The 14,518-nt window shown below is 37.8% G+C and overlaps 1 protein-coding gene across 2 annotated transcripts; it reads right to left on the reverse strand.

Annotated features, from left to right (window-relative positions):
• Positions 1-252: 252 nt before the first annotated feature.
• Positions 253-14,518, reverse strand: LOC131792514 (homeodomain-interacting protein kinase 2). 2 transcript variants are annotated; one of them, XM_059109903.2, is made up of 13 exons: positions 12,370-14,518; positions 9,594-9,717; positions 9,180-9,305; positions 8,392-8,534; positions 7,848-7,976; positions 7,422-7,668; positions 6,880-7,008; positions 6,672-6,749; positions 5,940-5,996; positions 5,495-5,580; positions 5,123-5,216; positions 4,342-4,371; positions 253-3,754 (listed from the first exon to the last, which is right to left on the reverse strand). In XM_059109903.2, exons 1-13 carry the CDS (start codon positions 13,188-13,190, stop codon positions 2,180-2,182), a joined length of 3,639 nt encoding a protein of 1,212 aa, XP_058965886.2. In that variant the 5' UTR covers positions 13,191-14,518; the 3' UTR covers positions 253-2,179. The 2 variants fall into 2 exon arrangements, with proteins under 2 accessions (XP_058965886.2, XP_058965885.2); XM_059109902.2 differs by having other exon boundaries at positions 6,880-7,011.

Genomic DNA, 14,518 nt, shown 5'->3' on the forward strand with positions numbered 1-14,518 from the left:
TTATTGATTGCCAGCTTTCCTTCTCTTTCTTGCTCGCTGCTAGGCTGAGATGAATGGCGAGAGAATTGACCTAAGGTAAATTACCAAGGAGCTCCCATTTTGCAAAGACATTCACAAGCTTGGCTAACTCTATATATTATGCAATGTTTATGCTTCATTAGCACGTCGGTTTGCAGTACCACAAAGAAACTGAAAGATAATCAAAGGGAAGGAAAAGCAAAAATGAAAAGAAAACAAAGTACGCTACACAAGTTTCCCACCAATAAAAAATAAGTTTATTGAACATTTTCAGCCTTCATCAACGGCCTCCAAATCAATCAATGCTCTGTATTTACAAAGAACACCATTAATAAAACAGTCGTACCAAGACTCCTCGTGATTTATCACCAGTATTGAATAAAATATACTTTTTACACTTGCTACACACAAATTGTCACTTCAAGAGCTCTGTCACGGATAAGACTTCCTAAAGGAAGAAAAAATTTATAAAAGGCAATATCTGATTGAAAAGACTAAATCAAAGGTCCCTTGTGACCGAGCCTTCAGGTTGAATCTGCGTAGATAATCAAGGTATTGCTTATAAATAACATTAAGATAATCTTTTAATATCAATACCCATCCCATTAGAGTCAACTTCCCAAAGTTAGAAACATTACTTCATAAAAACTCGTGGCAAGATTGTTTGTATAAGGTTAAATTTCTGCAAAAAACGCTGAGCTTTGACAAGGATCGAATATACGATGCTTTTTGTATCGTTTATAATAATTACTGTCTTAAAATATGAAGGAATTTCTTTGAAAAAATATCTACTGACGAGAAGCTGTTCTGTTTAAGGCAATGGGAAACAGTGAACTAATTGTTTTGATGGTACTAATACTATAATATTCTGACTCTAGCAATACTACCAACCAACGCGAATTGTAATGGCTTTTTGATAATTACACCCCACACATCGGAAAACGTGAGTACATTTATCAACTGAGTTACCTCAATAAAAACAAGACAAACAATATTCTTGAAATTACATGCAATTCTTATGAAGAACAAAGTACTTGCTCCAACACTGCTCTAACAACTCAAAATTATGTTATATTTATAATTTGATTCGCATAATTAAGATGTTATTCTCAAACTGTGCCATCACTTCTCAACACTAGAAAAGTCAAAGAATGTATCTTTGAACAATACCAATTGGAAACACTATACGAATCAAAGCTTGAAATTGAAAAATTAAACTTTCTCCTTCTCTCAGATCAAGTTGACACTCAAACTTCGCTAAGGCAACACTTCTTCTGGGCTTCGATCGCCCATTTTTGAATGACTGAAACGTCAAATCGCACCTCACAGTATCGGCAAATTTACTCCACTGGGAACATTGATGAAATAAAGAATTTGCCAAGGGCAGTCGCATTTTGGGAGAATTAAAAGGTAAGCAATCAAATCAGTTAACATATTTTAAGGTATATTCCAAGTTTGGGTTTGACTCTCTTTAAAAACCACTGCATGGAATATGGTGCTGCTAATTGACCACCCAATTCTGAATATGTCAAAATCATCACTCATCTTGAAAAAGCAATAAAAGTATTTCAAATTGTCTGAGCTCTAATCATAATTCAAGGTTCCACGTTTTCTATTCAGCCACAATATTAGGTTGTTCACCATGCTTACCATCATTAATTCAATAATTTTAACCGTGTTATTTCAGTTACACTCATTTGGCGGAAATATCGATTTAAAAGTACATACCCTCTTGCGCGTAATATAAATATCTTACCTGCTTAATATCGCATGATTTAAAATACTAATATACATTGAAAAGCTCAGAATCTAGTAGCCGTAGTTATTTTATAACTATTCTACGACAAAAACGTCACCCCTCTTAACATCATAAATTAATAAGCACACTTGGTTTTAAAATAAAACACTTATTTATAACCTTCGATAGCATACATCAATAAGTTAAAAATCAAACTCGCTGCTGAGATTTTTTTGCATTCATATAGTACTGCTTTGTCCCCCATATTCCACACTACTCCTAACACCTGAACAGAAAAATGAAATTTCACTGCTCTTTGGCTACGGTTACAAAATTATTTTCTTTTTCTTTTTATCTTCGATGTGTATTTTTCTGTAATCTTTACAATTTTATGGTCTGATCAAAAACATCGATTGTGTGGAATCAAGGATAAAACACCCGTTGTTTTGTCGGGCTCGAATTTAAAACATATCTGCCGTAAGCGTTGTAAGCACCGCTAGGCACAACATTAAAAGTCTTCACAGCACCTACCACTGGCGTTTGGTACCTTTGATTGACAAAAGAGGGTGGTGCTTGGTAGCCTACGCCTGTTATAGCAAGGCTAGGCTGTACTGGTGCTGGACAGCTTCCCCGTGAAAGAACTTGCCTTTGCTGGAGGCCTGCGTTCACAAACGATGGTCCAGCACCACCCGCCGAAGTAACATAAGAGTATGGTACGTGACCTGAAACTGGGCCAGCAGTAGAGATTCTTGCAACACCTGTGTACAGCGGTTGTGACACAAATTGCGCATGCGAAGGTGGTAGGATTACTAATGAATTCGTGTCCTGGAAAGAATCGTTGGCACAGCAGCGAGGTTCACTTCCCGGGAGGAGTAGAGTTTGTGAAGGGGGGTAGGGTCGTGTTGGCGAGATGTAAGAAGGTCCAACGTGTTGACCGTAATGAGGAATGACGCCAAGGGAGCTGGGACGAGTCACTTTGGTTGGACTACGATGAGGTGCCCCAGGCTCAAAGAGATGCGATGATGATGCACCCCGCATTGAATCACCACCGAGGAAGGATGGAAATCCCCCATGATGCAACCGTCCATCTAAGGAGTTTCCAATGTTGGCTATCAAGCCATAATTGCCCGAAGCTTCCGTAATTTCTCCTTTCTCGTCCGCACTTTCAGTATCAGAGCAGTATATCATTGCACTGTCTTTTCCGTTGCGATGATCATTGAAGTTTCTTAAATGCTCATTTTGATGCTCAATGTCTCGAATGTTTTCATACGCGGTGGTAGAGGACACCATTTCCTCATTAGCAACACCGCTAGCATACGCAGTATTACTATGGGCGTGATCCATGGACTCGTTCAATCCGGGACTTGCACTTCCTAGGGAAAACGATGACGTCACAATGCAATCGTCGTCATCTTCTTCTTCGTCATCACCGAATCCGTCACAGTGATCATCGTGCTCCGTGACGTCACACCGCTCGGGGTCCTCGTCTTCGACGTCATCATCGTCGACATCATCCTCTATCTCTTGCGAGTTAATGTCAGTCTTGTTGGTATCCAGGGAATTCGGTTCCATTTCATCGCTCGAACTTGAAACTGTAATTACGCTCGGAGATGAGGGAGAGTCTGGGATTTCAATGGGAGAGGAGGTCTGCTTAGCTACTGTACCAGAGGGCTCGCTTTCCTGGCGAACAAATCCCAGAGGGCTCGACACTTGGTTGAACTCCCCGAACAGAAATGTCCTTTCACTGACCCTTCGCCTTCCCGGAGAGGACACCGTACGTCTTAGTGGAACATGCGCGCTGGACAGTCCTATTGGTACGTGGGCGTTCGGGCCATTTTGAAACGTATTTGATGACAGCTGCCATGGTAACAAGCCTGCTGGAATGTGAGGTCCACTCCAAACCGGTGGCGGCGCGACTGGTTGCTGCATCACGGGCATTACAGAAAACAAAACAGAACCCGCAGGTCGCGACCACTCGTGACTGATTACATGACGAGGCTACAAAAGGAAAACACAAACGGAACAGAATTAGTTTAGAATGAATACAGAATGTCTAATGGGGGAAACAGCTGCTGGTCAACTACCTTTGCAGACATTTTCTTATGAGCAATTCAATATTTTAGGACTTACTTATTGTTTACTGAATGTAGCTTCCTGTAAGGTGATAAATAGATAATGACCGATAAACCTCGATTAAATCAAATGCTTGGATGAAGTTTACCACTGAGGGTAAATTACGAAACTTGACACCACCTGAGGTGTAATGATTTATTACAAATGTATCAGCTTTTCAATTCCATTAAGGAGGGTTGGGGTCAGGCTCTCAACAGTTCGCTTGGTAGCTCAGTTGGTTGCCGCAACCAATTAGTATCTGGGAGGAACAGGTTCAAATTCATTGGAAGCCAGCAATCATTTTTGAAGCTATGCTTTGTACAATAGCTTCAACTCTAGTTTTCTTGGGAAAATCATTGTTTTATTAATCATCCACAGGTTTAATAGTTACTTCACTCATCTGTCGTCAGTCAGTATCATGTTGCTCAGTTATTTCCTCATGATCAAACACCTATTTCGCAATTTATACTAACCTCACGAGGACGTTCAAATGCATCACCATCCTGTTGAAACAAAAATTGGCATTTACTTACAGTATAATCAAATAACTGTTTAGCTTGCAGTGTAGTTGTCCTTTCTGGAAAGCGAGTCATCTTCAGAGGTTTGCAAACATTCACCAAGTAGTTGTTAGGGTTCAAGCGGAAAAGGGAGGGGGGGGAGGAGTGGGTAAGGACGAAATGCACCTCACTCCGTCTTCATATCCCCCAACCTTCTGCTTTCTAATTTAAGATGAAAGCCAAACATATCAAGATGAAAAACTGGGCTCTCGTTCCGAAAAAAGACCATGTGAAAAAACTCATTGAAAAACAAAGAGACAACAAACCCACACGAAAATGGAACTGATTCAAGCGAACTGTTAGTAGTGATGTCCATGTTACATCTGAGTGAATCGCATCAACGTCATTATCTGAGCAACTACACACCAACCCCTCCCCTCCCCTTACCCAAAATTAACCTAAACTTGTTGTCAGTTGACCATTGTTGGGCTAGGGGGAGGGGTAGGTGTATGGTTGCTCCAATATTGACATTGATCTAGTGAATCGTTAGGGTTGAAGTTCATGCCCTTATATGAATCGCCGGAATTTTTCATTTTTTAAACCTTTTTTTTAATCTCAGAAAGACTGTTCTGCATCAAGAAAAGATGGAAACGTATAAGAAGCTGCATTTCTTGACAGATCTCTTCAAATTGAAGGGAAAAAAATTATCCTTATTGTTTGTTGCATTTCAACAGATGTCAAACTATGCAGTACTCACCAAGTGATAGATGCCAGGGCTGGGTTCAGCTGATATATAACCATTGTCATCAGAGCCCCGCCATGCACCAACAGGAGGTGGGTTCATTGGTCGACTAAAATATAACACCAATGAGTAAAATTACTTACCACTTTCAGATATGCTAGAAGAAATCTCAAATGAGACTCGAAAGCAATTCGTGATTTAAGTGCTTTTCTTTAAAATTCTAAGTGATTGGATTCGGACAAAAAGGAGCCCAGTTACTTTTTCATTATTGCCCGGAAAGTAGAAGGTGATGTAATGTCAGTCATTCACTGGCATTTTGAAAAAGAGCGGTTCAAGAGCACCAAATAGGATTCGAGCTTATATCCTTTTAAAAAATTTTCATCATACCTTGGGTTGTCCATTCCTTGCAGGTTCTCAGGAATTATTGGCTGAACAGTTGACAAACCTACAGCACCACTCCAATGGGGTAGGAGCTAAGAAGGAAGAAAAATGAGTTACAGACTGGTCCTGCGCAAGGTTAAGTCATTTCCACTAAAAGAGTTTCTTCCATACAGGATTTTTGTAACTCTGTTGCAAAACTGCCGCCTTTCCTTTTTTCTTTTTTACTGATTTTGAAACAAAAAGCAAACTGTCAAGAAGTCCATGAGTAAGCTTGCTAGCAACAAACGAACAATACCAAGAGTAATCCCGCCGGAAAGATAGATATGTCCTTCTTGGGAAGCTGATCAGTAGTATATTCTTCCCACTATCAGGTCGTTCAAGAAACATATGGGGATCGACAACGAGATTTTTAATGTGGCTAAATGCTTGTCATATCTCCAACTGACTTTACCTGTAATGCGGGATCGGAGCCAAACCGCTTATGAGTCCACGTTTGAAGAGGAACACTCTGAAAGTGATGTTGAAAAATATAAGTTAGTTGTGTGACTCAAAAGTACACAATGTGTACTCTTTTTGAAAGAAATCACATATTTTGTCCACATACACGTATAGTCCAATGTAAAATAATTGGTTTGCTACCAAGAATAACAGTTGAACGTGTAGTATGATCGTCCAGGTGAGAGTACTTCTGAAAAGAACAGTTATATTTCCACAGCTAGGGAGGAAGTCATTATCAGAGGCAAGTTAAGAGTTGTATGTCAATCGAATTTTTATGTGAAATCACGGAAAAAATGATGAATCAGTTTTCATGAACCAGACTTCCAACGCATAACAGACAAAAATTCCCGTCAATCTGATCGACTACATTCTGTTAGGACTTTTCTCATCCAGACGATCTGATCACATGGTCAGTGAGCAATTTCACTCGCAATAACTCAATGAAAATTTTCCTCACTGTCTCCCATACCATTCTTGTAAAGTTTGTTCTACGAATTTGGTGTTGGATCAAAGGATAATCCCCCCCGTTAATATTTTTCATCATTCTTATCAGTTGGCTGCTTAATATTGTATTGATATTGCAATGAGAAATTATGTCTATGACACTCTTGGGAATGAAAGGGTTAAATTTTGTTATACTGAAGGTTTTGCTTTATGTGTTGGGTACAATTTAAGTAAAACTCACTTTAGCATAAAGTCCAGACGAGGCTGGCAACGTGAGAGTTGCTTGAGGAATGGCCATTGATACAACAACTGGTCTGGGCTAGAAAAAGATCAGATAAAAACAGTAAGAACTAAGACTGTAACACTTGTGACCAAATTCAAACATTGGAAAGAATTTGGACAAGTCTGGCCTGTAAACTTTGCAAACTGTGGATGAGTAAATACCGTACCTGCTGTGGAGCTGCTTGAGAAGGAAACAGATGTTTCTGAGGTGACGAGTTGTCTGGCTGACAGAGGACAGCATGCTGGGGAATGTAGTGAGACCCAATGAAGTCTGATGCAGTTGTCTGAAGGTTTGGCTGCTGAAGTAAACAATTAAAAGAAAGGGATTTTTAGCTGTTTTGACAAATTTGAAGTGATAGTTTTGCTAGTTACATCTTTCTAAAATGCTGCTAGACAAAGCAGTAAAGTACTAAGCACACTTTGCATTAATATATATATATATATATATATAAATGAATGAATTAGCAGAGCTAAGTATACATAAGTTAGAGAATTAAAGAGGACGCATCGATTCTCAGAGAATCGATGTTTCCTCTTTAATTCTCTAACTTATATATATATATATATATATATATATATATATATAATTTAATATATACATATACTGAGAGTAAAGTCATTAATGAAGACATAGATCACAGGCTCTGGAAACAAAAACATGTGTAGTTTAAACAGTCACAAATTACAAACAAAATTTGGTCAATCTTACCACAGCTTGAAGAGGAGCCACAGGTACTCCAGCCTGTGGTGCAAACTGATCTACTGTGGGCTGTGGAAGTCCACTGATGTGTTCTTGGTTTAACATGCTTTCACTTCGCACCACTGGAAGATGGACATATGAACTTGTAGAAGCTCGTGGAATACCAAACAAAGAACTTGATGGCAGCGATGAAGTTTGTTCAGCAATTCCTCTGTTAAATCTGCAAACTTGCATGCTCTTCACAGCCATGTTAAACCTGAAGTCACAAAACAGTTACCATTATCAGAAAAAAAATACTGACTTCAGTGGTAAGTAGCCACTAAGACTCACCAGTGTAAGCCCCCAATTTTAAATGATGATCTCTCTGTATCTCAGAAACAGAGCAGGAGACTGCTTTTATTGATCAAACAATGCACTATTCATATTTCTACTTACGTATTGCAGTGAGCAAAGTCAACCAAGCCAGCCAGTGTAATGAATGGATGTCTGAGAGCTTCATCTGGAGTAATCCTCTTGTCTGGATCAATAATCAGAGTTCTCTTCAGCAAATCTGTAAATTCATACCTTCAAAAAAGAAACAATGAACGGCTTTGATTAAAAAAATAACAGTCGTTAAGAATTACCATGAACTACAAGGCCTTGGAATGCTGTGCAATTATATGTAAATTAAATTAAGATTTTATCTTCCATTTCCATTTTTTAAATGCAGTTCTCAAAGTACCTGATTGATAACCATAATGAAGCTATAAATTGTTCAAAATTTTTTGCAAGTGAAGCATTTTCCAGCAAGAGTCATGAAAATTCCAGCATAGAATTTTGGAATGTTAAAGTAATTTTTCAAAAAGGGATAAAAAATCTCCTAGGTTTTTTACTTAAGTTAAAGGTTTTGAATTGTAATGATCATACTACATACATCAAAAGACTATGTACATTAGAAATTAATTCAGCAGTCTTGAATTAACTGAACAGTCTTCAGTACCTGTCAATCTTTTCAGCGACACGTTCATTCCCCACCAGACTGCTGGCTAAGTTGACTTGTGCTATTTCATCCAAACAATTGAAAATGTATTTCCTAGCTTCTTGTGACTTGATTTTGGTTTCCCTTTCATGTTCACCAGCAGTCTGTTAAGAACAATTACTGTTAAAATTCACCAATGTACTAATTGCAGAAGTTCCAATAAGATTTAAAACAAAAACTGCAAAGTAGGCAGCTTATGCAAGTTCGATCTTTATCCTAAGGTTGCTAATTTCAGAGGAAATAGGCAGCGATTTTGCTTCACCAAGAAGGCAAATTTTGCTGGTCGATGCCTCTCACTGAAATTATGCAAAAGAATCTTATTGCCATTAACAGGGAACCATGGACAGGATTGTTAATATTACACAAAGATCACACAAAGAAAGAAAAGGGAAGTACAAAAAAAGCAAAGACCACTGAAACTTCGAAAATTAAAGAAATGGCAAGTAATAACAAAAAATGTTCATGGAAAAGGTAAAAGCTGGAGGGAAAAAAATAACTAAAAACAAAAAAAAATCACAAATAATGGAATTAATTTAAAAAAAATTAAAACAGCAATAGTTAAAGGTAGATTTTTAATTTTTGTTAAATTAACTCCTGAACAGAAATATTTGTGCTCTTTGCATTTTGTCCCCTTGCAACTGTAAACACAGAAACAAGAGCTGGTGACAGGATTTATTATTACCCTAGAAATTACAAATTCACTGGGAACAACTGTGCTAAATCAGTTGTATCACTAATAAACATCTCACCTTCATCTTCCATTCTAACAATCCTGTTGTTGTGTTCACAGCTTTCTTGAAAAACTTTAAACTTTTGGAGCCATTTGTTAAGAGATGATCACTTGGTAAACCTTGGGTCTGTGAAATGTAGCGGATCTGGAAAGTTAAACAAAATCATAATTAAGTAAAGCATGAGAAACTGTTGTGCAGTGTCTGCAGGAAAGGGAAACATCACAATCAGAAGTGGCTAGTTTACTCCTGCTGCTACCATTTAGGATAGATAGCATTGCTGTATAAAATATTCCCGGTTATTTACTAACTTGAAGCAACAATTCCTAAGGAAGAAAAAGTTTCTTATCAGCCTGAATTCCCATAACATTGTTTAAGTCCTTCCCCACCCCACCCCCCACCCCCCCTAATATTTTATATCTGATGGTAACTTACCTGATCATACTCTGAAGAGCCTGGATACAGTGGCCAACCAAGAAACAACTCAGCTATTACACATCCCAGTGACCAGGTATCGATGGCTTCCCCAAATGGCAAACCAAGAATGACCTCTGGTGCTCTGATGAAAGAATGGATTACATCAATCCTCACTTCTTGTTTGACCTTTTCACTCTCAAGATCTCAGTAGTAATTCTCCTTAATGTCTGCTGTGCAATTTGTATGATGCTACTTTGGAGAATTTGATGTTAGATCAACTACTAATCCTCTGATTGATATTTTTCTTTATTCGCATCACTTGTCAGCTTGATATTGTCTTGATATTGTAAGGATAAATTGTAAGGGTTAATATACAGATGTGATCACATTTATATCACGTAGATCTGTAAAAAGCTCTCTCATTTGTAATCCCTGGTACCAAACATCGCCTTTTATCTGTCATTGCCAGACTAATCAGAAAACATTCAACAACTCTGTCTTACACTATATTTTAAAACCAATTTAATCTTGAAATTTATCAAACCATCTCCAAAAAATTTCTGGTCGTCAACACATTTGAGAAATAAAAAAAAAAACAACAACAACATTTGTACATGAAAAGTGGTTGGCTTGAATAAAAGGCAACAATGTACATCACAAATAATTTTAGAAACATACACCAGCTGCATTGATCACCCTTAAAGATTTGTTTGTAAAGCTACCACTTGATTTGTACCAGGTGTCAGATAGTTTTGAAGCTGACAGATTTAAATCTGAACATTATCAGAAATTAGATTGTGCTTTGTAAGTAAATAAGCCCATGGTTAGATCTTACAAACATCAGTTACATTTAAAAGTCATGAGAGATATAATATCGTGCTATTCTGTAACCTAAAGAGGTAAAAATGTCAAGTGTGAAAAATTCCTTTGCATCCGTAGCTAAATGTGTTTCTTTGTTGTTTTTTGGTTCAAGTATGGGGGAATGGGTGACCAAGGGATGATTGATGGTGGAAAAACATGGCAAACCACAGATCACAAAAAACATGTTTTCTTGGAATAAGAAAAAAGGCAACAAACAGATCAATTTCTCTTGCATGTATAGCACAAAACTTGGCCAAGAACACTAAGAGAGAGCATCTGCAGTGTTGAAGCTAAGAAACTCCTGTTTTAGCAGCTGAAAAAAAGTTGAGCTCAATCTCTCTGTGAGCCTCTTAGTTTAAATTTTACTCCACATTGTTTGAAAATCAGAATTTCATGATCTACATCTGCCAATTATAAAATTAGACTCTTACTAACAGCTTCGGTAGTGTACTGAATAATGACTATCCAAGAAGCCTTTCTCACAAGCTTGAATATTCAATACACCTTTGTCAACTAAATGATTTCTCTCACATCATAAAAGTAGGTAAGCAGAAAGAAACACCTTGGTCAAAATTATGCATGACTAATATGTTGCAAATATACATCTGATTGGATTGCCCACTCCATTTCTAATGTATTACACCTTGGTCTTGATTGGTTCAACAATAAAACTGTGAAACAGCTTCATTTGCTAAGGTATCCCTTTATGAGTTTCAAACACCATCACAATTATGGTCTCTTCCCTAGAGAGAATTTGCTTTTAACAAAAAATAAAAGCATTGATAAATCTGCATGGACAAACACATCAAGATAAAAATCTACAGCTATCTTTCCCACACCTATTCTCAACTTGTCTATGTTTAGACGATACTAATTCAAGTCTGGGTTAAACTTTTTTTCCTATCTTGGCTAATGCATTTAAAAATATTGATATTAAGTGTCCAACTTACTACACAATGCCCCAACCCAATGAATCTCAAAGAAATAACAAAAATTGATTTTTTCAGAGGCCAGCAGTCCAAAACAGAATTTTACAGAGGAAAAGGTCAGAATCTTTACCTCCTTGATTAAAATAAAATATTTTTTCCTGTAAGCAATACGATGTCTTAACTTAAATTTTTTAAACAGCCCTTAAGCTTTCAACCCTCTAGGCAATCTGTAGCCAGCTTCAATCCTTGGGGTGACTCTCTTGTAAGAGAACACCAATATTTTCCCAAGTTCAAGAACAACATTTTTAATGTCTCTTTTTCCTATTCAAATGATGTTGCAGGCATTGTTTGAATTTCTAGATAATTTATGCCTATAAGAAGCTTCTAAATTATTGTTATTATCTTTGGTGCAAAGTGTGGTAAATGACCAAATGTGTCATCTTTGTGTGAACAATGTGTGTGATACTTTCACCTGTTTTGGCAAAATTTATAAAAAAAAATTTCACTTACCTTCCTTCAAATATTCCCTTATCTCTAGGGAAATGCACCTCACAGTTCATTTTTACAGATTTAAAAACTTAAAACCATTGCTTAATTTTTGCCTTTGTTACAGGAAACTGAAGGAACCCACCTCCCCCCTTAAAAAAAACTAGTAATATTTAGAATAATATTGAAATTTCGTTCTGTGCTTTTTAGTAGGAATTTCTTTAGCTGCTATGGTCACTACAAATATGATCTGACTCATATGCATGCAAGGTCTAATACTGATCAACAAGAAAAACATCACGTCTAAACTTTTGTTTATTACAAAAATTTAAATCAAAAGAAACCGCGTAATGAAAGTATTCACGGTAATCTGCAAAAACTACATGCACGAAAAAGCAATTAGTTTCTTGATGTTATTCAAGGGTGAAATATTTTGCAATCTCTGAAAAGTAAAATAATTCTCAGTTCTGCTTTCTCGCGTAAGTAAAATAAAAAAGTCCAATCAGTTTACAACTTACCTGTAGTATCTACTTTGCAAATACGATGAGCAAACTGCTTTGGATACTTGGGTAGCTGAGCCAAAGTCAATCACTTTCACTCGAAAAGGCTGTTTTTCGGGATCAACCAACATAATATTTTCGGGTTTAAGATCGGCGTGAATAAGTCCAAGGGATTTTAACTTTGACAAAGCCACGAGCACTTGCTGAACTATCGGTCGAATGTGTCTCAAAGGCAAAGGATTAAACTTCGATTGCTTGAGGTAATCGTAAAGATTTTGTTGCAACATCTCGAATACCAAGCATGTGTGATTCTTGTGCTGAAAGCATTCGATCGCACGAACAAAATTAAAAGCCTCTGAGTTTTCAGCGCTCAGTTTCGCTAAAATGCCGATCTCGATTTGTCCCTGACGCGCATAGGAGGGATGATCTTTTAATATTTTTATGGCGTAAAGCTCGTTCGTTCCTTTTTTCCAACATTTCACCACTTGTCCGAATGTCCCACGACCGAGAAATTCGAGAACCTCGTACCGCGACGTTGCGGAGCTGAGCTCTTCATGAAGAACCACTTTATAATCCCCTTCGCTGTTACTGTTCCCAGCGGTTTTGGAATTCTGTCGCGATTTTTTTCCGTTAGTTTCTGGGACTTTCAAGCCACATCGTTTGTACGTATTCACGAGGTTTCGTGTAAGACTTCTCAGTACGTTTGTGGCTGAATCAACATGGATTTTACTTGTACAAAGGCCCGAGTAAATTGCTCCATTGGGCCTATTGAAAGAACTAAATGCACTCGAAGAATGGGTTATCAATTCGGCTTGAGCCATTCTGCACTCAATATACATTAAAATAGGTTTCGATCGTTTCTTTGCGACGGCCTCGTCCTAGAAGCCATTAAACCACAAGAAATGTGTCTTGATCATCCGAAAGTAAATCAATTCACGAGGATTTCACCACGACTGCTTTTCTCGTAATGAATGACTCTTTCGGCCTTCAATGTGTCCCATGTGCTATTAGCTTCTTGATTCCTTGCTCAGAAAACAATCCTTTGAAAAGTAACTATCCAAGCAACTGTAAGTTAAATTTTTCTGGCGATATTAGTGTTACCCTAATAAAATCGGCTGGGTTCTGTCAGTGATTTCCTTCTGATAGCGCGCGCATCCAGCAACAGAACACCATATTTGTAGTCCAAATCAGCGGGTTTGACGAGAAGAATTCCATGACGATTTGGCTGAGTTGCAATGCAAGTGTACAGGACTTCCAGCGAAGTGAAACCGTCTTTTTCGAGTCCAATACAATACGATAATATTGCCACGATAGGTCTTCGATCGTCTACAAACTGTGATAAAACGAGAAACGATGAAGGTTGCTCTCGCAACTGAATCAACAACGATCTCTAAGACTTCAAAGAAATTTTTATCTTCAAAATATTTTCTCGATGAGATGTTGCCACCAATGCTTTCAGTTCTTTGTGTTTGTAAACGTTGAGTACTAGTGTTCACTTCCTTTGAATCGTAAAACTTCACAAATGGTCTACCAGTTTATCATATGTAATATTTAAGCAATCTTCATAAATACTTGATAGTTTGCTTCCATTGCGAGTTCAGTTCTCTTGTTATTCCTCAATAATGCTAAAACACTTTCCTCGTTAACAATCCTTCCCTCAAGACTATCATTTACTTCTTCAGAGGAATTCGCGGCCAGAAATGGTTTCAATACGCGGAGAGATTTCAGCTCCGAGAAGCAACAAAATTGAAATCGATTGTTTTGTTCGAAAATATTCTTGTTGTTCGAGTACCAAGCACCGAGCTTGCCTTGAAAAGTGAACGAAAACGATTTCTTCTGCTGTTCAGTTTAAGATCAAAAAATTTTTCATAGGCCCCTGATGAACTGAGCAGCACGACAACACAGTAAATAATCCACGAACAACGAAGATTTCGACGAGGCCAGGAAAGTGCGATAAAGCCAAATTTGATACGCTACCGCAAAAGACCCGAGAAATCTTCAGAACTTTCAGTTTCCAGTTGCATCCCCTCAATCGTAGATCGAAAAGCAGCAGATTTCCTTCAGATCCGTACAAAATCTGCGGCAACAACCAAAATTCACTACATCCTCAATGCGCTCAATGCATGGTGTTAAGATTGTTAGTACAGGGAAGCGCGCGCCATGTTTG

This window comes from Pocillopora verrucosa, chromosome 8, assembly GCF_036669915.1.
Source record: "Pocillopora verrucosa isolate sample1 chromosome 8, ASM3666991v2, whole genome shotgun sequence".
Classification (NCBI taxonomy): domain Eukaryota; kingdom Metazoa; phylum Cnidaria; class Anthozoa; order Scleractinia; family Pocilloporidae; genus Pocillopora; species Pocillopora verrucosa.